Raw genomic sequence first — 24,436 nt, 5'->3', positions numbered from 1 at the left:
CTTATATATACCCCTCCATCCATTGCTCCAGCCCCACATATCCATGCCTCCAGCCCCCCCCACCCCTCCATCCATTGCCATACACACCCTGCATCATCCATCCCTATACACACACCTCTGTCAATCTGTCTATCCCATACAGTCATCCATCACCAAACATCCGTTTGTATCATCCCTCCATCCTCCCCCCCACCACACCTCTCTGTCTGTCCATCTGTCTACCCTGACACTCCTCTAGCCTGCCCAGGACCTAGCCATAATTCGGCCATTCCCCCTTTCTCACGTGCCTGCAGCACCCAGGTGTCCGGCAGTCCTGGCAGAGCCCCCGTCAGGCCAAGCAGCCCCCTCCCGCGCCGTCCCCCCGGGGCCTCACTGGGCATGGCCGTACCGCACTGGGCCCCTGCATTATTATCATTAAGAACAATACTGTATTTACATCTCGTTTGCATCCAGGGCCGTGGTGCTGACTGGGGAGCGCTCATGGGTTGAAAGTCAAGATCTTCATCTGCAGCTCCTCGTCAGGTGGGCCCAGGGGGGGCGGGGGCGGGGGCGGGGGCTGGGGGAGCATGGGGAGCCGGCAGAAGCTGCTCTTCTTGGAGGAGAGAGGGGTGTCCAGGGTGAGCGAGGCAGTGGCCATCTCCTGGGGCTTGGAGCTGGTGAGGAAGCGCAGCAGGGTGGACAGGGCCTTGGCCACGTCGCTGCGGGCCCCCTCGTTGACGAAGCAGTACAGGATGGGGTCGGCCACGCAGTTGAGGCTGGTGAAGGCCAGCGAGCTGTGGTAGGCCATGAAGACCTTCTCCTCGAAGCTGCAATCGCAGGGCTTGCTGAGGTAGACGGCGCTGCGGGAGAGCAGGATGACATGGTAGGGGGCGAAGCAGAAGAGGAGGATGGCGATGAGGCTGAGGGCCAGCCGCTTGATCTTGGCTTTCTCCTGCTGCTCGGTGGAGACGTTGCCACGCACGGCCCGCAGGATGCCCTGGTAGGAGAAGAGCATGAGCACCCAGGGGAAGAGGAAGCCGATGAAGACCCGGTAGAGGTTCATCCAGGCCACCCACTCCTCCATGGGGTACTTCTCGAAGCAGAAGGTGTGGTTGTAGCGATCGTGGAAGAGCTCGTTGTGGAAGAGCGGGGCCGAGTTGGCCCCGATCTCGATGGCCCAGACCACGGCACTCACCGCCACGGCCGTCTTGACCCGGCGCACCTTGGCGAAGCGCAGCGGGTGGGCCACGGCCAGGTAGCGGTCCACGGAGATGCAGCACAGGAAGGCGATGCTGATGTAGATGTTGGTGTAGAAGACGAAGCCGAAGAGCTTGCAGGACTCCTGCCCGTGGATCCAGTTGTCATAGTGCAGGAAGTAGTCGATCCACAGGGGCAGGGTGGCGATGTAGAGCAGGTCGGCCACGGACAGGTTGAGCAGGTAGATGCCCAGCTCATTGTGCTGCCGGACCTGCAGGTAGGCGGCCCACAGGGCCATGCAGTTGGTGGGCAGCCCCATGGTGATGACCATGATGTACAGCGTGGGGGGGAAGAGGTGGTCGATCTTGGAATCCACGTTGCAGCTCACCAGGGTGGTGTTGCACATTCTCAGTGCCAGCGGGTCCCCGGCGTGGAGAGTCCGGCGGGCGTGGGGGGGCTCCGCTCAGAGCAGGGCCTGCAATTCCCACAGGACCAAGCGGATCGTCCTGCGGGGGTGGCACTGGGGCAGGGTCTCCATAGCCCCAGGCTGGGCCCTGCTGTGGGGCCCCCTCACCCCAACCCCATCCGCCCTCCTCAGAGAAGCAGCCCTGGGTGCTCGTGGGAGGTCTAGCTGGCAGGGATGATCCAGGGGGTCAGAGGAGCTGCCTGCCCCACGGGTGGGGAGCCTGGGACACAGCACCTGGGAAAGGAGGAGAGAGAGTTAGGGGGAGTACCAACCAGGGCATGTGCAGCCCCACATAGCCCCAGCCAGCTCCCCATGGCCCCTCACTCAACACCCCCTGCCAAGCCCCCCAGGGGATCCTGTCTGCAGCCCCCCACATGACCCCCCAGCCAGCTTCCTGGCCCCCCCAGACCCCTTGCCCCCAGCCACCCCCCCACATGACCCCCTAACCATCACCAGCTGCCCACATCCTCCCCTCATAGGGCCTTACTCCAGCTCCCCACCCCCTGTCAATGACCCCCGATAGCCCCCTGACCAGCCATCCCCAGCGGGTTCCAGACCCTGACCAGGAAGTGAGGGTCAGGCTGCACTGTGCCCCATGCCCGAGGGTCCCCACCCCTACCAGCCCTCCTGTGCATGGGAGAGGTCAGCCTGCCCTGCTCTGGGAAATGCCTCACCCCCACTCTGGCAGCCCTGACCCCCCACGCTGGGGGTTCCCAGGTCACGCGTGATTCTGCCTGGTAATTGGCATGTGCCCCGCACTAGTCACTGCCTGCCCACCCCCCACGCCCCAGATCTACCTGGGAGTCTCTGAGCAGATCCCCTACCCGCTATCCCACAGCCAACCCCCAGGGTCGTCCCCTGCACTGCACTGGTATGGCTACCCCACAGGCAGACACTTAAGACCCTACAATAACAAACCAGCACCATGTCCAGCATTCCTGAGAGACCCTATAATAATAGATCTGTGCAGAGCCCAGTGCTCCTGAGAGACCCTACAATAACAGACCAGCACAGAGCCCAGCAGTCCTGAGAGACCCAACAATAACGGACCAGCACAGAGTCCAGCTGTGATGAAGTGGGAATTTTGTAATATTTTATGAAGCCTCTGTGTGCCTCAGTTTCCCTATAACTGCATTGTTACCTAGTTGGGGGAGGGGGGAGTGGGGAGGGTATGGAGGTCTGTTGGCTCCCTGGGCAGGCTAAAACCCAGGTCTGAGCGGCACCCAGCTGGCTGGGACTACATGGGCCTTAATCCCCATGTCAGTGGAGAATCCATGAAGACAATGGCAAACCCAGTCACCGGGACTTTGACACCTTGCGACTGACCACCAAGGTTGGCCCCTCTTGGTGGGATGCTGGCCGGGTTTGCCCAGCTGGGGGACACTGGACTGGGGCGGGGAGGGGTGAAGTGTGGGCTGCAGGAAGCAGCCGGGGGCACACACCTGAATTGGACCGGGGCGGGCAAAGGGCCAGGGTTCTGGGCTGGCCCGTTGCTCCCCAAGTCTGTACGAGTCTCCCCCAGGGGCCTGACTCAGTGGGTCTTGCTGAGCGGAGCTCACAAAGGGAAGTAGGGGGCTGGCAGCCCAGAGGTCCAGCCTAGAGAGGCCATGAAGCCGTGGGGCCTGCCCCGGAGGAAGAGTGAGACCCCCAGGGGCTCTGGTGCACTGATGGGGCTTCCCAGAGACTGTTCCAAAGCTGGGCATAGCCCCGACCCTGTGGATCCATGACACCAGCGCTTCCGAGAGACCCGACAATAACAGACCAGTGTGGAGCCCAGCGCCCCTGAGAGACCCTACAATAACAAACCATAGCAGAGCCCAGCACTCGTGGGACACACGACCATAACCAATCAGTGCTCCCAAGAGACCCAACAATAACAGAGCAGCATGGAGCCCAGCACTCGTGGAAGACCCTACAATAACAAAGCCGAGCCCTGCCTGGCACTGCAGGGCCCCAGCCTCAGAGCCACTCTCCATTCGGAAGCAGATCTGTGGTGGAGCCCTCCCGGGTTTATTTACACAAGCAGGAATGCAGCGACGTCCAGGGCTCAGGCTGCAACCGGCCCCCTTGGCCCATGGCCCATTCACACACAGCCTGGGAGCGAGCGTGGCAGGACGGTCCATGGGTCAGCGTGACCCGGCTGCCAGGGTGGGAGGCTGGCCAGCCGCCAGCCCCCTGGCTGTGCTGGGAGCGCACCCCCGCAGGGCAGGCTGGATGGCGCAGCAGCCCCAGCATGGCACCCGCTCGCTGGGCCCACAAGCCGGGCTGCTGCCACATGGCACTAGCGGGTCTGGGCCTGTCCCGTGTCCCAGCTGTGGTCGGGGCCAGGCCGGAGGCCAGTCGCTCTCGGGGCTGGGGGCGTCCCGTGAGCCATGGAGGGGAAACTGAGGCAGGGGAGGGGCACTGGGGCAGGTGATGGCAAGCCCACGCCGGGGCCAAACAGAGGGGCAGGGCTGGGGCCGGGCACGACTCAAACGTCTGCCCCCCCTGGCTGTGGCGCCTCCCCGCTCCTCCTTTCTCCTCAGTGGCCTGGCAGCTAATGACCTGATCACTGCACGGGATCCCGGAGCGTGGCTGGGGCCGGGGATCCGAGCCAGACCCTCACCCGCTAGCCAACCTCCCCCTGCCCCCCAGCCAGACCCCCTCCCAGACCCCCCTAAACCCTCAGCCAACTGCCTCTTCCCCCCAGCCAGCGCCCTCTCTGACCCTGCCATACCCCCTCAATCCTACAGCCAGACCCCCGGCCCTGCACCAGACCCCCCAAATCCTCAGCCAGATGCCCCTGCCCCCACTAGCCTGATCCCCCCACCCCATAGTTTGCCTCCAGCCAGCCCCCCTCTGCCCCTGCCAGATCTCCCTAAATCCACAGCTAGATTCCCCCCTGCCCCACGAAACCCCCCAGCCAGCCCCCTGTCCCTCACCAGAACCCCTCACCCCTGCCAACCCCCGTGTCCCACCAGCTCCTCCTCCCCCCAAGCCACCTTCCAGACAGACCCCCAGCTTGAGTCCCCCCCTGCCCCTGCCAGTTCCCCCCCCAAGCCAGCACCACCTGTCACCCAGTAACATCAGCATCCCCAGCTTCCCTCCCCCTCCACCAGTCAGCGTCCTCCCCCCAGCCAGGCTCTCCCTGCCCACAGCTCCCCCTTACTGTGGGGGGGGGAGCCACCGGGACTGATCAGGTGCAGCTTGTGTGGCTGCTGGAGGAAAACCGGAACCACTGACCATGGGCACGAGCATCTTTAGCACGGATTAGCTGGGCGCAGTGTGGGGCTGCCCTCCCGATGGCTTCCTGCCTCCCCGGGGCCCTGGCACCCCCAGGCACCCCGACACCCCCACCCTGCTCCAGATCCCCCTCCGCTGGCACCTGACTGCGCCTTGGGTGGGGGCACCCCGCGAGGCAGCAGCACCAGCCAGAAACCAGGAGCCATGTCACCACAGCGTGTCCAACTGACAGGACAGTGCCGGGGCAGAGTCAAGGGTGGGGGTGTGTGAAGGGGCAGAGTCAAGGGGTGACAGGGAGGGGAGTGAAGGGGGCAGAGTTAAGGGTGGGATGGAGCGGGGAGAAGGGGCAGATAAGGTCAGTTGGGGAAGGTGCCAGCTGCCAGGGGGCAGAGTTAAGGGTGGAACCAGGGGGGCAAAGGGGCAGAAGTAAGAGTGGAGTGGGACGGGCAAAGTTAAGGTCGGCTGGGGATGGTGCCCAGGGCAGAGTTAAGGCTGCAAAGAGCTCTGCTGGGAGGCTCCGGCCTGTTCAGAATCAAGGCAGGAGAAGGAGTTAATGTAAGGGGAAGTGAATTTCACCCGAGGGTGGGGCCAGGGGCTGAGCTGGGAGGGGCGATGGCTGGAAGCCGGCGGGGGAGGCTGGAGGCCAGGAGTCAGGAGGGGCAATAGATGGGAGCTGAGAGGGGGTGGGGCATCAGGCTGGGGACTAGGCCAGGGATTTGGGGGGTGATGGCTGGGAGAATGAGGGGTGTTGATGAGGGCCAGGAGGCTGGGGCCGGAGCTGGCTGGAAGTGGGGGGGGGGGACTGGAGAGTGGTGGGTGGAGGCTGGGACCCAGGGGGCCAGGCAGGGTGGGGGCCGGCTGGAGGGTGATGGCTGGGGGCAGGGGCTGGGGCCAAGAGGCTGGAGGGTGATGGCTGGGGGCAGGGGCTGGGGGCCAGGAGGCTGGAGGGTGGTGGCCGGGGGCCAGGAGGCTGGGGGGTGATGGCTGGGGGCAGGGGCTGGGGGCCAGGAGGCTGGAGGGTGGTGGCCGGGGGCCAGGAGGCTGGGGGGTGATGGCTGGGGGCCAGGAGGGCGGGGCTGGCTGAGGCCAAGCGCAAGGGGCCCAGTGGCGCTGGCTGGGGCCAGCAGCCACAGGCAGGTGAGCGCGACCTTTCAAGGCCTCTAATCCACTAATCCCCCCGGCCGGCCCGGAACGCCCCTGCCGGGCGCCAAAGGGCAAAGGCAAGCGAGCCAGCGGCCGCGTGAGACGAGATGCCAGGGCCCAGCGCAGCCCCAACGGGACCCCCTGGCCCCAGAGCGCCAGTGCCGGGACCAATCCCACTGGAGCTCCCCCAACGGGGCCCTATCCTGCCAGAGCCCTGCATCCTCCCCATGGGGCCTGATCCCGATGGAGCCCCCCGCAACATGGCCCAATCCTGCCAGAGCCTCGTACTGCCCCCAAGGGACCTGATCCCACCAGAGCCTTGCACCCCCCCCAGCGGGGCTCGATCCCACCAGAGCCCTACATCCTCCCCATAGGGCCCGATCCTGCCAGATCCCCCCTAACGGGGCCCGATCCTGCCAGAGCCCCCCCATACCCCCCAACAGGGCCTGATCCCGCCAGAGCCCCCCCAATGGGGCCCAATCCTGCCAGAGCCCCGGATCCCCCCCCAACGGGGCCTGATCCCGCCAGAGCCCCACACACCCCCAGCGGGGCCCAATCCTGCCAGAGCCCCTCGCCACCCCCCCATCCCAACAACAGCCCTGATGGTTCTGTCCTGGCTCCTCTCCAAGGGCCCGGCAGCCCCAGGCCACTCCCTGGGGTGGGTAACAGCCCACTACTGCTGCCAGCTGGCAGCTCCTCGGTGCCAGGTTCTATCCCCACCCAGGGTTGATAGAATAAAAATTAGTGGCATGACCTGGCTCCTTTGGCTGGGGCTAAGGACAGAGAGCTCATGTCTGAGAGCATCTGCACTGGGGGGGGGGGGGCACAAGCCAATGGACCTGGCTTGGCTGGGAAGGGGAAATTCCCCTCCTCATAGCATGGAGTGACCAGAGGGTGAAGACTGGTGGGGATCAGGGGTCAGCAGCACCAGGGTGAGGGGAAGGGGTGGTTCCATCTGTCCCTGCCCCCAGTCCCAGCCCTCTTATTGCCAACCAAGGCCAGACCCAGTTCCCTGGCAATGGGCGCTTTATTTGCATCGCAATTCATGCCTGATTAGATAGCGCCATCCCCGCACACCCTGTACCTTTGATCCCGGTTACTGGCTGTGGGGCTGGGCTGCGGGGCTTTTGCTCCCATTGTTTGGGGCCTTGCGGTAGGGCAGGCTGGGATCTTGGCCAGGCTGGCCTCCTCCAGCGGGGGATCTTAGAGTACCCAAACTCAGGCAGGGGGGCAGCGTCCTTCTCCACACATCACAGATGGGGAAACTGAGGCACTGATTGGCAGGAAGGGATCCGCATCAAGTGAGTGGGTGACAGAGCTGGGTTAGAAACCAGGAGTCATGGCTCCCAAACTCCTGTGGCATAAAGCAAGCAGGGGGGTTAAAGTGAGTGGTTAGAGCTGGGGGGTCTGGGAGTCAGGACTTCTGGGTTCTAGTCCCAGCTCAGGGAGGAGAGGGGCACCCAGTGGGTTGGGGTGTCTCTAAAAGGACCTGGTGATTGGGCCTCAGGGAAGCTGCTGGTCAGATTCCAATAAAAACACCGAATTTTTACTGAAACAAAGGAAAATGCTTCACCCCTCACCCACTGGCTGGAGCAGGTGCCCCCTGGGCTTCATCCCTGGGCTCAGGCCCTGGTGCCAGCTGGGCTGTTAACGTAACAATCCCCCTATCTCATGGCCAGACCCCCCTAGGGGCTGCAGCCCCAACGCCACTAACAAGGGTTGTAAACGGGTTTGGGGATAGAACGCGGATATCCAGATATAGAGGCCTCCTCGGGAGGGCTGGGGGCCCTGGGCACAAGAGCAATGAAGGGGATATCCCACAATGCACCTGGCCTCCCGGGCACGAGGGAAGCGCCCACAGTGCACCTGGCCTGCCCCCTCACGAAGGGACAAGGGAATATCCCACAATGCACCTGGCTCATCACCACATGAAGGGAGGAGGGAATATCTTATAATGCACCTGGCCTCCCCCCTCCCCCACCCGCACGAGGGAATGGCCCACAATGCACCTGGCCTGCCCCCACACAAGGGGAGGAGGGAATGGCCCACAGTGCACTTGGCTTGCCCCAGGCACACAGCTCCTGAGGGGTGGATTGGCCATGGGGCCAGTGAGGTCCATGGTTTGGCTCTGGGCTGACTGGAGGAGATGGGGAGCCCTGACCCATTTCTGAGGAGGGACCGCATCTTGGGGCTAGGACGCCTGGGTCCTGATGCCCCCACCTGGGCATTGGGGGCAGCCCTGTGGGACAAAGGGGGACCCTGCTGGGTGGGAAACTCCCTGGGAACATTGCCAGGGACACCTGGGGTGAAGGCAGGGAGTGCCCTTGGGTTGAGCTAGGGGCCGATATGTACCTTCTGCCCTTGACCCCAGCGACCCGGCTTAGGCCTGGCCAGTGGGGAGGGAAGCTGTGGGATGCAGGGCTTGGCCATTGGAGGCTGTAGGACGGGGAACCGCAGGGCTGGGGGCTCTGGTCTGGCCGCACCCTTATCCAGCCCCCAGCCCTGTGGAGGAGGGGGTAACTGAGCTGCTGCTCCAGAATTCTGGTTCTCCCCCCACCCCCGACCGCCGCCTTCCTTGGAGATTTTGGGACTTTCCAGGGTTGGGAGGAAACTGGCCACTTGTCCACTTCCTTCCCAGTCAGACCCATCCCGCCACCCCACTGCCCAACCCCCCAACCCCACTCCCCCGGCTGCCTGACACCCCCCACCACCCCAGTGTCCAACATCCCCCCACTCCCCCCGGCTGCCCAACACTCCTCACCCGCCAGTGTCCAACACCCCCCCACTCCCCCGGCTGCCCGACACTCCTCACCCGCCAGTGTCCAACACCCCCTCACTCCCCCGGCTGCCTGACACTCCCCACCCCCCACTACCCAACATCCCCCCACTCCCCCGGCTGCCCGACACTCCCCACCTGCCAGTGTCCAACACCCCCCACTCCTCCGGCTGCCTGACACTCCCCACCCGCCAGTGTCCAACACCCCCCCACTCCCCTGGCTGCCCGACCTCCCCACCCCCCACTACCCAACACCCCCCCCACTCCCCCGGCTGCCCGACACTCCCCACCCCCCACTACCCAACACCCCCCACTCCATCAGCTGCCTGACACTCCCCTGGCTGCCTGACACTCCCCACCCGCCAGTGTCCAACATCCCCCCACTCCCCCGGCTGCCCGACACTCCCCACCCCCCATTACCCAACACCTCACCACTCCGCCGGCTGCCCGACACTCCTCACCCGCCAGTGTCCAACACCCCCCCACTTCCCCGGCTGCCTGACACTCCCCACCCCCCACTACCCAACATCCCCCCACTCCCCTGGCTGCCCGACACTCCCCACCCGCCAGTGTCCAACACCCCCCCACTCCCCCGGCTGCCCGACACTCCCCACCCGCCAGTGTCCAACACCCCCCCACTCCCCCGGCTGCCTGACTCTCACCCCACCCCACTGTCCAACACCCCCCCCACACCCCTGGCTGCCTGACTCTCACCCCACCCCCTATTGCCAACCCCCCCCCCCACACACACACACACCCGGCTGCCTGACGCTCCCCACCCCCTTCACCTCCCCGCTGCCTGACACTCCCTGCCCCTCAGCAGCCCGACACCTCCCCTCCTCCCACACAGCTGATGGTAGAAGGGAGGTGGCTGAGCACTGGGGAGCATTGAGGGGGGCCCTGGCTGGCTCTGCCCCTTCTCAGGTCACCCAGAGGAAGCAGGAAGCTGGCGGCTCTGGGCTGGGCTAGCCAGGAAGCTGCTTGAGGATGGAAGCCTCTGGGCTCCCAGGACAAGCCAGAACTTGCGGCCCCCGCTCTGCCCCCCAGGCCTGCTCTCCAGCTGGGGACCACCTGCCCCATTGTTCCAGCGAAAGCGCTAACCCAGGCCTGCCCCACTCGCAGGAGCCCAGGAATTCGTCCCTCCAGAGACTCGGCTGGATGGACTCTGCCCAGTCCAGCCCCACAGGCCAAGTGGCCTGGAACACAGAGAGTGGAAGGGACGTAACCGAAGTCTATGGGGAGTCGTTCGGAGCCATTGGAATGGAACCCAGGAGTCCTGGCTCCCAGAACCGAGCAATCCCCACTACACCCCACTCTCTTCTCAGAACTGGGGGTAGAACCGAAAAGTCCTGGCTCCCAGCCCCCTGCTCTGACCACTAGACCCCACTCCCCTCTCAGAGCTGGGGATAGAACCCAGGAGTCCTGGCTCCCAGCCCCCAGCAATACCCAGTAAGCCCCGTTCCCCTCCCCGAGCGGGAGCCTGGCAGGGCCGAGCAGCGCTGTGTGAGCCGGGTGAGGCCGGAGCTGTGGTGTGTTAGTGATGCCGGCAGAGCCTCGTTACTGTGTAACCAGCTGGCAAGCGGCGCCGGGCTGGGGAAGGGGGGCTGGGCCACCCGACACCTGGGGCCATATCCTGGTCACTGTGGGCCCCTCCCCATCATGCGGCATGTTGGGCCCCGTCTCCCCACCATTTCATGAGATCCAGCGGGCAGCGCATTGGCATGGCCAGAGAGGGCCTGGTGCCATGCCTGGGAGCAGGCCCAGGGACCTGCCCCACAGCTTCCAGGGGGCCCTTTCCTTCGGATGAAACCAGGGGCACGACGGCTCAGCCGGGAGCTGTGGCTGGGCCAGTAGGACTGTATGATGCCCCTCACTTCTGACCCACAGCCCCCTGCTAACCCAGCCCTGGGCTCCCCGCAACCCAGCCAGCGCCCCTCACTCCCGACCCACAACCCCCAGCTGGCCCAGCCCTGGGCTCCCCCCAACCCAGCCAGCGCCCCTCACCCCCGACCCACAGCCCCCAGCTGGCCCAGCCCTGGGCTCCCCCCAACCCAGCCAGCGCCCCTCACTCCCGATCCACAGCCCCCAGCTGGCCCAGCCCTGGGATCCTCCCAACCCAGCCAGTGCACCTCACTCCCGACCTGCAGCCCCCGGCTGGCCCAGCCCTGGGCTCCCCCCAACCCAGCCAGCGCCCCTCACTCCCGACCCACAGCCCCCAGCTGGCCCAGCCCTGGGCTCCCCCCAACCCAGCCAGCGCCCCTCACTCCCGATCCACAGCCCACAGCTGGCCCAGCCCTGGGATCCTCCCAACCCAGCCAGTGCACCTCACTCCCGACCTGCAGCCCCCGGCTGGCCCAGCCCTGGGCTCCCCCCAACCCAGCCAGTGCCCCTCACTCCCGACCCACAGCCCCCGGCTGGCCCAGCCCTGGGATCCTCCCAACCCAGCCAGCGCCCCTCACTCCCGACCCGCAGCCCCACTGGTATTTGTGCCAGTACCATTGAGCAGAGCTAACATTACCCTGCCCTGAGCACAGCGTCCCGGAGCCTGAAGTGTGTGGGGAAGGAAGGGGGGGCCCCTGCCCCGTGGGCTCACCCGGAGGGTCCTGCCGACTGGCCTGTCAGCGGGGCCACAAGGTCCCAAGGGAGGCGGGATGGTGCGAGGACGAGGGACGCTGCCTGACACAGAGAGAGAGAGACAGTGGATGAGATCCTGGGGGGCATCGCCCCAGGGTAGGGGGCTCCTGTCCTCAGCCCCCCAGCAGCGGGCCCCCAAGGCCATCCCCGGTAGGTTTCAGCGCCCTGAGGGTGGGGGCCCAGAGGGAGGCAGCGTGTCCAGCCCCAGCCCCCCTTTCCCTCCCCCGCTCAGGGCTCCTCTGTCTGCCCATTACCAGCTGCAATGACATTAGCCCAGCCCAGGGCCCGCTGCCCACCTGCTGCCCACGCAGATGGGCCTGAGGGAGAGACGCTCCCTCCCCAAGCCCCTGATTGCCCCCCACAGCCACCCCCTCCTCATGCCAGCCCACCTTCCCAGCCCCCTCCACAGCCCCTCATTCCCCGGACAGCCACCTCCTCCCCATGCCAACTCACTCTCCCAGCCCCCTATCCGCCTGCACGGCCACCCCTTCCCCAGTCCCCCATATACCACACAGCCACCCCCACCCTCCAGCCCCCTCATCCCCCACACAGCCACCCCCTCCCCATGCCAACTCACCCTCCCAGCCCCCTCCCCAGCCCCATATCCCCCCACGGCCACCCCTTCCCCAGCCCCCCATATACCACACAGCGACTCCCCTCCCCAGCCCCCTCATTCCCCCCACAGCTACCCCCGACCTAACCCCCCAGCCAACCCCAGCCAGCCAGATCCACCCTGTCACACACACACCCCACGGGCATGAACTGGGCCTCTGCTGGTATCCCCAGCATCTGAGTCCCCCTCCTGCCCTCTGGCGGTGAGGACTGGGGTCCCACCCCCCTCTCCTCTGAGCATGCAAGCAGTCCCAGGCGTGAAGGGGTTAAAGTGTTCCCCCGGCCTGGCCCAGCCGGGACCAGCCCCCCAGCTGGTGCACTTGCGGCAGCCTGTGCTCGCAGCCCAATTCGATTACCCCAGTGTGGGGCTATTTATAACCTGCTTGCCCGTCTGTGCGGCCGGATGTGCCAGGGTCTCGCGCTGCAGCCCAGCTGGGCCCCGGCGGCCACGCACCAGGACAGAGCTGCACCAGCCTGTCCTTGGAATCTGGGCAGGGGAGCTTGCGGCTATGCCAGGCCTGGCCTCTGCCAGCAGGGGGTGCTGTGGGGAGTGGGGCAGGAGTTGGCCTGCGAGGAGCCCCCAGCTACCCCAGTCCCTGCATGAGGCTATCGCAGGGGACTCTCAGGAATCACTTTCCGGAAGCTGGGAGGCAAGAGATGGGGGTGGGCAGATCAACTCCAATTGTGCCAAACTATCTAGTCTCCTGCTGTGACCCCTCCCCACACGGGTGCCCCTCAATCCCGACACACAGCCCCCCGCCATCGCAACCTGACCCGCCCAGCTCTGCTCCAGGCAGAGGGCAGCAGGGCTGTGTGCTACCCGCACGATGGGCCTCATTGCCACGGGCCAACTGCTGCCCTGCAAAAACCACGCAAGAGTCTCGGCGTGTCAGTCCAAGCCCAACGGGCGGCCCATGACTGTAAACTTGGCTCCTAGCCCTGCCCCAGCTCCGCCGGCCAGGGGCACGGGTGTGTGTGGGGGGGAACCAGGCAGACTGGCATCGGGGGTGCTCTAGGAATGGCTCTAGTGGTCCTTCCACAGCTATCCCACAATGCCTTGGGGCCCATGCTGCACCCCACAGCTATCCCACAATGCCCTGGGGCCCATGCCACTCCCCACAATGCCCTGGGGCCCATGCCACTCCCCACTGCTATCCCACAATGCCCTGGGGCCTGTGCCACACTCCACAATGCCCTGGGGCCCGTGCCGCACCCCACTGCTATCCCACAATGCCCTGGGGCCTGTGCGAAATCATCTGCACCCCAGTGCTGTTGAGAGCGAAGCTGGGAATTGTGGGATAGCTTCCAAGAGTGCATTGCTGCCAACCTGGCCCTGTGCCCCAGGAGCGCCTTGGCCCCTCCCCTGCCTGCCGGGAGGGGGAGCCGTGGGGCTGGCAGCAGGGCCCTGGCCGGGGACAGGACAACCCCCTTGGGGGGATTCCAGCCCTCGCCCAGGGCGCTGCCAATGCCCAGGCTCCGAGGCCTCGCCGCTGAGCCGCGGCTGGCACCCTAGAGGTTAATATTCCCCAGGGGGCAGCTGGCTCCAGGCAGCAGGTTCAGAGCTATGGGGAACAAGTCGGCAAATTAGTTTGTCTCAGGCGACGTCACCGTGGGCAGTTCTGCCACGGGGAGGGGAGGGGACATGCCCCCTCCCCCCATGGGTCAGCCCTGACCATGCCCCACAATGGGGATGAGGGGCTAAGACCAGCCAGGCCCCCGACAGACCCCAACGGCCCAGGCCCTGTGCCCAGATGTCATCCCAGCCCCTTGGGCGACCAAGCCCTGCTCTGACCAGCCCCTGGCAGCGGGATTATGGGGAGAGGTGGGGGCTATGGGTGCTGCCTCTGAACAGCCACCGGGCAGGCAGTGCCCAGGAGCTGGGTCTTGGGGGGGCTGGCAGAGCTCCCAGCATGGGGGAGGGTTAGGGGTCAGAGCCCAGGGACTGGCAGAGCTTTCTGCAAGGGGCTGGAGGTCAGAGCCCAGGGGCTGAGGCTGCAGGGAGGGACTGGCAGAGCTCCCTGAAGGGGCTGGGGGTCAGAGGCTGGCAGTGGGGCTGGCAGTGCTCCCTGCAAGGGCCGGGGGTCAGAGCCTGAGGTCGGGGGGGGGGGCTGGCAGAGCTCCCTGAAGGGGCTGGGGGTCAGAGCCCAGAGGCTGGGGGGTTTGGGGCTACCAGAGCTCCCTGCGGGGGCTGGGGGTCAGAGCCTGAGGTGGGGTTTGGGGGCAGCTAGCTTCTCCCGAACCCCCCAGGTGCTGGGTCACTGCCTCCTGGCACCAATGTCGGCGGAGACAAGTCCTGGGATCTGCGCTGGCAGGGAGGGGAACCCTGGCAATGGGACCTGAGCCCAGGGTCCCCTCCCAACCAGAGTCCCTCCTGGGTCCTGTTCCCAGCCATGTCCCTGGCTCTGTGGGCTGGGGCCGGGGCCAGCCCCTGCCCCTCGGCTTGGTGCCTCAGTTTCCCCCAATGACCCAGATACTCCTCCCTGCTGGGCTCCTCTGCTGCTTCGCGCGGTGAGTGACGCCCTCCCCCAGCATCTCTGCCCATGGGCTATGCTGCCCTTGGGGCCTGGCACATGTGCTAGGGGCTGTCAGTGCCTCCTTGGTTCCTGTCCTGTGCACCCCTCCCGGCCCCTTGTCTCCCCTGCAGAGCTGAGTCAAGTTACAACCCACGTCCCCCAGCTCCTGCCCGGGGGGCAGGCCAGTGCAGGAGGGAGCCCAGCCATGGACGCCTGCTCTGAGTGCCGGCGTTATAGTGCGGCACGGCCACCGTCGCTGGGCGAGCTGCAGAGAACTCCGCAGGGAGAACTCTGGGCCCCACACACCAAGGCTTTGGCGCCAGGACTCCGGTGCCAGGCCCCTGGCAGAGCTGGCCGTTTGTCATGGCACACGGGCCAGGACCCAGTGTTGTTCCCTGTCTGGGGCTCAACACAAAAACTGGCCTCATTTCCCTGCGGCCCCTCAGGCCAGAGCCCGCTGGGGATGTCTGCGGGGGTGAGATCCTGGGCGTGGCTGCCTACCGCCCAGCGCCGGGCGCTCGCCCTGCAGCGGGCAGCACTCTCAGATGGTGCCACTGCTCCTCCCCACCCGGCCTTACACCCTGTGACCGCCCCCAGTGAGACCCCGACTCGACCTGCCAGCTGCCTCCCAACCCCTCCCGCTCTTCTGAATGGCTCCACCCAAAGTCATATCAGCTACATGGGGCAGGACAGCTCCCACCCCATCACTGCAAGTGCCCCGCAGCCCCTGCTACCCCAGCCCTGGGCTCCCCCATCTCTGCCAGTGCCCCTCACTCCCGACCTGCAGACCCTGCAACCCCAGCCCTAGGCTCCCCCTATCACTGCCAGTGCCCCTTACTCCCGGGGAGTCGGGGTCACCTGACCAGCAGGGGGCGATGCTGCCCCAAACCTGGCTCCGAGCCTTTAGCCCGACAGGTTCTGGGAGGGGTTAAACCGGCAGACGACTGAGCCATGGGGCAACCCCCAGAGCCCAGGAGGGGACACCTGGCCCAGCCCCACCAACTCCCTTCCCAAAGTGGCGGGTTCTGCCCTATTCAGGAGCCAAGAAGGACACCTGCCCCAGGGGAGATGGACTGATGGGTGGGGGCATGAAAGGGCAGGTGAGAGCATGGGGGTATCCTGAGGGGCAGGGGGAGCAGGGGTACCCTGGAGGGAGGGGATCTCCTGGGGGCAGGAGGGGGGCACAGAGCGGGAGGAGGGCAGGGGGGACTTTGCCCTCCCAGGACAATTCCCCAACTCCCTGCCCCCCGGCCATCCCCACACGGTGCAGGGCTCTGATCTCCCCTGAACCCAATGTCTTGACACCCCTTTCTCCCCCCCCATGCCCACACCCAGGCACCCCCAGCCCCACATGTCAGCACCCCCACCCTGTGCCCCCCTCCTGGGCACCCTCAGCCCCACATGTCAGCGCCCCCATCAGCCCGTGACGTGGTCTCACCGTGCAGGACTCCCAGGACAGAGGGTCACCGGGGGGTGGGGCGCAGGGGGCAGGGTCCGTAACCCCCAGCTGGGCCGTCTCCGCCTGGTGCCATGGGGCCCCTCGTGCCAGCCCAGCCCCTCGCCCTCCGTGGGTCAATCCTGGGGCAGCAGCGGGTCCGGGCGGCGTCCAGAGGCGCCGGCTCCGCGCGACTGAAGGACCCAGGGAAGGAGCCGCAGCCTCAGCCCGGCCCCGCCGGCGGGTTAACCCCTGCGCTGCCGGACCCCCCCCCCCGGCGGGTGAACCCCTGAGCTACCAGCTCCCCCCCCCGCCGGCGGGTGAACCCCTGTACTGCTGGATCCCCTCCCCCCGCCGGCGGATGAACCCCTGAGCTACCGGCTTCCCCACCCCCCGGCGGGTTAACCCCTGTACTGCCGGATCCCCCCCCCCCCGCAGCCGGCGGGTGAACCCCTGTACTGCCAGACAACTCCCCACCGGCGGGTTAACCCCTGTACTGCCGGATCCCCCCCCCGCAGCCGGCGGGTTAACCCCTGCGCTGCCGGACCCCCCCCGGCGGGTGAACCCCTGTACTGCCGGATCCCCCCCCCCGCAGCCGGCGGGTGAACCCCTGTACTGCCAGACAACTCCCCACCGGCGGGTGAACCCCTGTACTGCCGGATCCCCCCCCCCCGCAGCCGGCGGGTGAACCCCTGTACTGCCGGCTCCCCCCGCGGCGGGTTAACCCCTGTACTGCTGGATCCCCTCCCCCCGCCGGCGGATGAACCCCTGAGCTACCGGCTTCCCCCCCCCCCGCGGGTTAACCCCTGTACTGCCGGATCCCCCCCCCCCGCAGCCGGCTGGTGAACCCCTGCGCTGCCGGATCCCCCCCCCCGGCCGGCGGGTGAACCCCTGCGCTGCCGGATCCCCCCCCCCGGCCGGCGGGTGAACCCCTGCGCTGCCGGATCCCCCCCCCCCCGCCGGCGGGTTAACCCCTGCGCTACTGGCCTCACAAGCAGGTTAACCCTTGAACTGCCGATCCCCCGCCAGCAGGCTAACCCCTTCTCTGCCAGCCTCCCTCCAGCGGGTTAACCCCTTCACTGCTGGACTCCCCGTCAGCCGGGTTAACCCGTGTTGCCGAGCTCCCCAACAAGTGGGTTGACTCCTGCAGCGACAGCCCCTGATGAGCAGTGTGAACCCCTGCAGCGCTTCCCCCCCCCCGTGAGCGGGTTTAACCCCTTCAGCACAAGCATGGCGAGGAAACGTGATTAACCCCTTCAGCACCAGACTCCCAACAAGCGGGGTTAACCATTTCACTGTCAGCCTCCCCAGCGAGTGGTGTTAACCTCTTCACTGCCAGCCTTCCCGAACGAGGTTGACCCCTGCAGTGCCAAACTCCCAGCACCAGCAGGATCAACCTCCTTCACAGCCAGCCTCCCCGAGTAAGCAAGTGGATTTAACTCCTGGAGTCCTCCTCAGCGAGCCAGGTTAACTACTTCCATACCAGCTTCCCTGGTCTGGACCAGGGTTATCCTTTTCTGTGCCAACCTCCCCAATTTGAAGTGATCTAACCCATGTGGTGTCAGCTTCCTGTGCCAATGAGTAATTTAAATAGCACTTACTAAAGTGAGAAATTTTTACATCAGCAAGTCTGGATATCATCCAAGAGTTTAAGAAGAGTTGGCTGAGGAGCCTGCTGGGCCATTAATGTGGATTTTCAGTATGTCTTGGAGCACTGGGGAAGTTCCAGGTGACTGGAAGAAAGTGAATCTTGTGCCAATATTTAAAAAGGGCAAGTGAGATGACCTGGGTAGTTATCGGTTTGTCAGCCTGACACCGATCCCAGGCAAGATAATGGAGCAGCTGATCCAGGACCCTATTAATAAAGAATAAAAGGAAGGTGATGTAATTAATACCAATCAACATGGATCATGGATCCTGTCAAGCTAATTTGATATCTTTTTTAAAAACAAAATCACAAGTTTGACTGACAAAGGTAACAGTGTTGATGTCATATCCTTAGATGTCAGTAAGGCATCTGGCAGTTTGATTAAAAAACTAGAACAATATAAAATGAACATGGGGACCATTAAATGGCTTAAACCCAGGCTAACCGACAGGCCTCAAAATGTAACTGTAAATGGGGAATTGTCACTTAGCAGGTGGGTATCAAGTGGGGTCCTGTTCTTGGCCCTAAGCTATTTAACATTTTTATCAGAGCACTGAAAGAAAAGATAAAGTCACCAGTGATCACGTCGGCAGATGGCGCAAAGCTTGGGGAAATAGTGTCCGTCTGCCGGTCACTGATACAGAGCAGTCTGGACCGCTTGGTCAACGGGGTGCAAGCAATGAATATGGCTAAATATAAATGGATCCACCCAGGGACAACGGTGATAGGCCATACCTACCTGACGGGGGACTCTATCCTGGGAAGCGGCGACTGACAAAGATTTGGGGATCGTGGTGGACAATCAGCTGAGCCAGGGCGATGCTGGGGCCAAAAGAGTTAACAGGATTCTGGGATGCATACGGAGCAGAGAGGTGATTTTCCCTCTGCAGTTGGCGTGACTGGGATCCTGTGCCCAGTGGTGGCGCCCACAGTTCAAGAAGGACGTTGATAAAGAGATAGAAGAGAAGAGCCACCAGAATGATCAAAGGCTTGGAAAACCTGCCTTGCAGTGAGAGACACCAGGAGCTCCAGCTCTTCAGTTTAACAGAGAGAAGATGAAGGGGCAACTTGGTCGCAGTCTCTAAGTACCCCTTGGGGGGGGAGGGACACAAATATTTAACCCTGGGTTCTTCAGTCTAGCCGAGCCAGGTGGAACACAAGCTGATGCCTGGCAGCTGAAGCTGGCCACATGCGAATGGGAAAGATGGGGTATGTCGGTATCAAGGAGGGGAATTACCATGGGATGGTGAGCTTGGCCCTAGTTCATACAGGGATGAACTCAGGGCTTCTGTCCTGCGAAGTAGCCCATCCTTGGGGAGTTAATCCTCCTGGCACCAGTCTCCTGGAGCTGGGCAGGGTTAACCGCTGCAGTGCCAGGCTTCCGACGCCACCATCAAGTTTAACCCCCTCAGCGCCAGGCATGGGGTTTGAACTTTGAGGAGAAGGGATTAAGCTCCAATCTGCCAAGCAACCTGTCCTGGGATGAACCCTTGCTCTGCAGGCTCCAGGAATTAACCCTCTCTGTGCCAGGCTGTGAGGAGCAGGCTGTTCCCCCAACCCCTGCCTGGGTCCCATCCATAGCACTAACCCATCGCAGCCTCTGGGGACAGCCATGGTCTCTGCCTAGTGCTGCCCAAGGAGGCTGGGTTAACCATGCTGCTGCCAGAGCCCTGTGGGGAGGGAACTGACCCTCTTGCCCCAGCCCTAGAGGAAGGTGGGGTCTCTCTCCCACTGCTCAACTGATGGATTTACCTGCCATGGCCCCGCCCACTGATTGAAGGGGTGGGGCTATGTAAATTAGGGGACTGAGTCATTCTGACAGGCAGACCCTCTGTCGCCTTAGTAACCCCGATCTCCCCCCCCCCTCATGGGAGGTAGTCTCTCAGAAAAGCAGCTGCCATGGGGGGGCTGTTCCCTCTTCTCAGCCAAGGAGCCCCAGAGCTGTGGGGACAGGAAGGAAACCAGCTTCACCCCCTCACACACACATGTGCTAGGAGGGTCCCAAGGCTACACTGGGAGTCAGTGATAGTCAAGGATAGAATCCAGGAGTCCCGGCCCCCCTGCTCCAACCACTACAGAACACTTCCCTCCTCGAGTCAGGTATAGAACCCAGGAATCCTGGTGCCCAGACCCCCTCCTCTGACCACTAGACCCCTACCCGCTGCCAGGAGTCTTCGTTAACCGCACGTACATCATTTCCCCATGGTCAACAAGACAAACATGTTCCCGCCTGCAGCCCCCCGCCTCCACCATGCCCCCTGTGCCATGAGCTGGTCAGTGCTCAGCAGTGCAGCAGGAACCTTGATGGTGGGTGAGAGGGGCTTGGGCTGGAGGCCGGGTAATGAGCCGTCGGGTCACGGAGGATTCATTTCCTCCAGCTCATAAAGTATCTATAAACAAAGTTTCTGCAACAATGAGTAGATTGTTCCCGGCCTGGAAGTGACAAGGGGGCAAAGGACGCGCCTCCCTGGAAACCACAGAGTGCGGCAGAGCCGGGCGAGTGACGTAGCCAGGGGTGCGTTGCCTCCATAGTCAGTGCGGTGCTGGGGCCTGGGCTGCGGGGAGTGGGGCGCGGGCTCAGCAGGGGGCACTGGGCTGTGGGGAGCGGGGCAGGGGCTCAGCGGGGGGCGCTGGTCTGTGGGGAGCCGGGCGGGGGCTCAGCAGGGGGCGCTGGTCTGTGGGGAGCGGGGCAGGGGCTCAGCGGGGGGCGCTGGGCGGCGGGGAGCCGGGCGGGGGCTCAGCGGGGGGCGCTGGGCTGTGGGGAACGGGGCGGGGGCTCAACGGGGGGCGCTGGGCTGTGGGGAGCAGGGTGGGGGCTCAGCGGGGGGCGCTGGGCTGTGGGGAGCCGGGCGGGGGCTCAGCAGGGGGCGCTGGGCAGCGGGGAGCCGGGCGGGGGCTCAGCGGGGGGCGCTGGGCTGTGGGGAGCGGGGCGGGGGCTCAGCGGGGGGCGCTGGGCTGCGGGGAGTGGGGCGGGGGCTCAGCGGGGGGAGCTGGGCTGCGGGGAGCGGGGCAGGGGCTCAGCAGGGGGCGCTGGGCGGCGGGGAGCCGGGCGGGGGCTCAGCGGGGGGCGCTGGGCGGCGGGGAGCCGGTTGGGGGTTCAGCGGGGGGCGCTGGGTGGCGGGGAGCGGGGCGGGGGCCCAGTGGGGGCACAGTTCCCAGAGCCTGTGCTGAGCCGGGCTCTGCTCCACGTGCGGGCTGCAGGCCGTGCCGGACCTGGAGCGATGCGGGCCCAGCAGGGACACGCTGCGTCGGGGTGGCTACTCCAGCCCTGCTCGCTGCGTGCCCCAGTGCAGAGCGCTGGCACTGGGCTGGCTCCAGCAGCGTGGCTGGACCCTCTGCAGACAAGGCCGGGGGGACTGACCCATCCTCCCCTTCCGCTGCTGGTGGGACTGTGCCTGGCTGGGGGAAGCACCTGCTTCGGGCCTGCTCCATTCCCCAGCTGCTCCAGGGGCTGGAATCCCCTCCCCAGCCAGCTCCTGCCTGTCCAGCCCCTCCAGTGCTGAGCACAGGCCTGGGGGCTGGGTCAGGGGATCCCCTCTCCCCTCCCGCCCCCCATTCACCGTGATCCCAGCATGTGTTTCCTGCCCATTGACATGGAACCGTGCCGGGGCCCTGCCACCCAGCCTGGCAAGGGACCATCTTGGGCAGAGAGCCCTGAGGCCCTGGCCAGAAATCGCCCCCAGGGGAAGGGCTGGGGGCCCCATCGCTCCCCAATGGGGAGCAGATCCAGCCGGGAATCACCCTGTGCCATGTACTTCTTGACATGACAGATCGCTGGGCTGGCACTAGCCTGCAGGGTCCTGGCCCTGGCCCCGGAGCTGCCTTGCCAGAGGGACGCCCCCGGAGGTTCCCCTGAAACGCTCCGCTGGGGTTCCCTACAATACGGCCTGTGGCACTCGGCGCCACCTAGTGGCTGAGCTGCGCAATACATTTTAACATCCCATACTGGGGTCGATTAGGTCGTGGAGAAATCACCCTTTTTCTGCAGGTTGGTCGTGACATAAATTGCAAATTTCGCGAACGTGTGATCAACCCATGAAAAAGGTGTGATGTCACCGCAGGGGGCTCTGACCCAAAAGGGGACCGGCAAACCTTTCGTAGGGGGGTGGCGGTATTTCCACCCTTACTTCTGTGCCGGTGCTGTCGGGCGGTACTGCCTTTGGAGCTGGCCACGCGGCCAGCAGCCGCTGCTCTCCGCTCTGCCTTCAGAGCTGGGCAGCCGGAGACCAGATTTCACAGTGTGTGACGTGATTTTCATGGCTGCCCTGACATCTCCTCCTTTAAGTTCCACCTTCCTACCATCCGCTCTATTTTCACGCTGTCTGTGAAGTTCACTGTGGCTCAAGTCTGCCACGTGTCTCTGAATCGTGCTGGTTTTCTAATTACACGACCCGAGCGCGTAACGGCTTGGCCACGTGGCCATCGGTTGCAAAGGCGGGCTGTGGTCGGTTTGGGATCCTTGAAGCATCGTCGTCTTGTTCTGCAGCTGCCATCAGTAGAGTTTAGAACATAAGAACGGCCAGACTGGGTCAGACCAAGGGTCCATCTAGCCCAGCGTCCTGTCTTCTGACAGTGGCCAATGCCAGGTGCCCCAGAGGGAGTGAACAGAACAGGTCATCACGAAGTGATCCATCCCCTGTCACCCGTTCCCAGCTTCTGGCAAACAGAGGCTAGGGACACCGTCCCTGCCCATCCTGGCTAATAGCCATTGATGGACCTATCCTCCATGAACTTATCTAGATCTTTTTATCCACATTGTTCTGCCGATCGCTCTTGCTGTCGATGGTGATGGTTTCTGTTGACCTCTCCACTATTGGTCTCCATCATGTTCAATCCGGGCCCTGAATTCTTTGTCTTTATGACAATGGGAGTTGTCAGTTTTTTTCTCCGTCCAGTTTGACCTGAACACAGTCACCGGGTTCTACACTGGGCAGGTCTCTAATGAGTGACGTCTCTTATAAAAGAGTTCATAAGCTTTTTTTTTTTTTTGCCTTTTTATGCGATTTGGCTACTAGTCTCTTCGTGTCTGGTGACTTTGGAGAAAGATTCTTTTCCAGAACTGGATCAGCTGTCTCCCCATCAGCCAGTAGCTGCTATTAGGGTTGAAGAACAAGGAATGGTGTAGGATGTCCTTGGCTGTCTGCACAGCGCTCTCAGCCTCTCCATTCGCTTGTGGGTATGCTAAGAATGTGGTCAAAATCATATTTCGTTCAGAATGACTTAAATTCTGCTGCAGTGAATTGTGGGCCAGGTCTGTTACTAGCTGTCCTTCAGTACGAGAGTGAGCAAAAGTGTACACCGGCTTCTCGATAACACTGCAACATGTTATGTCTTTCAGTACATTACTTCCTTTTACCTGGAATTGATGACCGGATAATGATGTCTCTGAATCGGCAGCTAGTCTTTTCCAAGGCCTGTCCGGGGTAGTGGTGTTGTTATTCAAGGTTCTTTGGGTTGGGTTGGTCTGTTCGTTCTGCCATGTTCACAGGCAGACACGCTATTTCTTTAGGTCCTTGCTAATGCCCAGCCACCGTACTGACCGGTTGGCCCGTTCATGACATTCAGATAATCCTTGATGTCCTTCAGGGTTGAGGTTTAGCATTTCTCCTCTCATTTCATTTCGAATTCCGCTGCAATTGCCTTTAATCATGAGTCCATTTGACTTGCCTGATCGTCCATGCACGGCAAAGCAGTTCCTTGGTGCCCTTTAGACACCTGGGCCAACCGTGCCTCACGTGATTTAGAACTTCCTGAAGTTGCGTGTCTGTCACGGTGGCTTTCTATAGCTGGAGTCGTCTCTTTTCTGACACTGGTCTGGAGCACCCACGGAAACATGGGCTGCACCCACGGCAGCCCCCCTATGAGCACCTCTCCCTCCCCCAGCACCTCCCGCGGATCAGCTGTTCTGCAGTGTGCAGGAGGCGCTGGGGGAGGAGGGAAGGAGCAAGGGCCGGGTGCACTCGGGGGAGGGGGCAGAATGGGGTGAGAAGAGGCGGGGCAGGAAGAGATGGGGCAGGAAGAGGTAGGGTGGGGGTGGGGCTTTGGGAGGAGGGGGGCCAGGGCCGGGGCCTGAGGTGGAGCTGTGCGGGAGCACCTCCCGGCACATTAGAAAGTCAGCACCTATGCACCGGTGCGTCTGTGTCCACAGCATCCACATACACCCTGATCTCCTCTTCCAGCTCACGAGTAGCTGAGTGAGATGCCGGGCTCCGTGACAGTCTCCACTACCAGCTGGGGGAGGGATAGTTCAGTGGTTTGAGTATTGGCCTGCTAAACCCAGGGTTGAGAGTTCAATCCTTGAGGGGGCCATTTAGGGATCTGGGGCAAAAATTGGGGATTGGTCCTGCTTTGAGCAGGGGGTTGGACTAGATACCTCCTGAGGTCCCTTCCAACCCTGATATTCTATGATTTTCCCCCGGAACATAGTTAACAACTGGATTAAATCACATTAACTTTAGCAATAGACATTGGCATCTCAGCTTGATCCAGGTCTTTCCCGTTGATGAGGGTTACCAGTGGGTTATGGTCTGTTATCAGTGAAAGGAATCCTGTCCACGCAGATCTCTGTGAAAGGTCTCACCTGCCCATACGCTTGCCAGGCACTCCCGTTCCATCGGTGCACGTCGCTCTTCTGCTTGTGGCAGGGTGCGAGAGCAAAACACGGTTGGCTTCCACCCCGAGCCATGTTGTTGCCACAATTCACCTCCTAGGCCCCAGCTGCTTGTGACCACACTGCCCAGTGTGGGTTTGTTCATCTTGTAGGACTGGAGAGCTGGAGCTGTTGCGATCAGTTCTTTCACCTTTCAGAAGC

General features: G+C 63.5%; 1 protein-coding gene across 5 annotated transcripts; it reads right to left on the bottom strand.

Moving 5' to 3' along the window:
• Positions 1-207: 207 nt before the first annotated feature.
• Positions 208-23,464, bottom strand: GPR4 (G protein-coupled receptor 4). 5 transcript variants are annotated; one of them, XM_074937204.1, is made up of 3 exons: positions 22,948-23,464; positions 21,753-22,878; positions 208-1,876 (listed from the first exon to the last, which is right to left on the bottom strand). In XM_074937204.1, the coding sequence occupies exon 3, from the start codon at positions 1,580-1,582 to the stop codon at positions 479-481; it is 1,104 nt and encodes a 367-aa protein (XP_074793305.1). In that variant the 5' UTR covers positions 1,583-1,876; positions 21,753-22,878; positions 22,948-23,464; the 3' UTR covers positions 208-478. The 5 variants fall into 5 exon arrangements, with proteins under 5 accessions (XP_074793305.1, XP_074793304.1, XP_074793303.1 ...); XM_074937203.1 differs by lacking the exon at positions 22,948-23,464 and adding an exon at positions 11,302-11,459 and having other exon boundaries at positions 21,753-21,771; XM_074937202.1 differs by having other exon boundaries at positions 21,753-23,464.
• Positions 23,465-24,436: the final 972 nt, after the last annotated feature.

The sequence above is a fragment of the Natator depressus genome, chromosome 23 (genome assembly GCF_965152275.1).
Source record: "Natator depressus isolate rNatDep1 chromosome 23, rNatDep2.hap1, whole genome shotgun sequence".
Lineage (NCBI taxonomy): Eukaryota > Metazoa > Chordata > Testudines > Cheloniidae > Natator > Natator depressus.
Note: the sequence above shows the minus strand (reverse complement) of the source record. Positions and strands in the feature narration are given on the sequence as shown.

Coding starts and splice junctions, on each gene's coding strand:
- GPR4 (XM_074937202.1), bottom strand. CDS start 1,582: ATGTGCAACACCACCCTGGTGAGCTGCAACGTGGATTCCAAGATCGAC.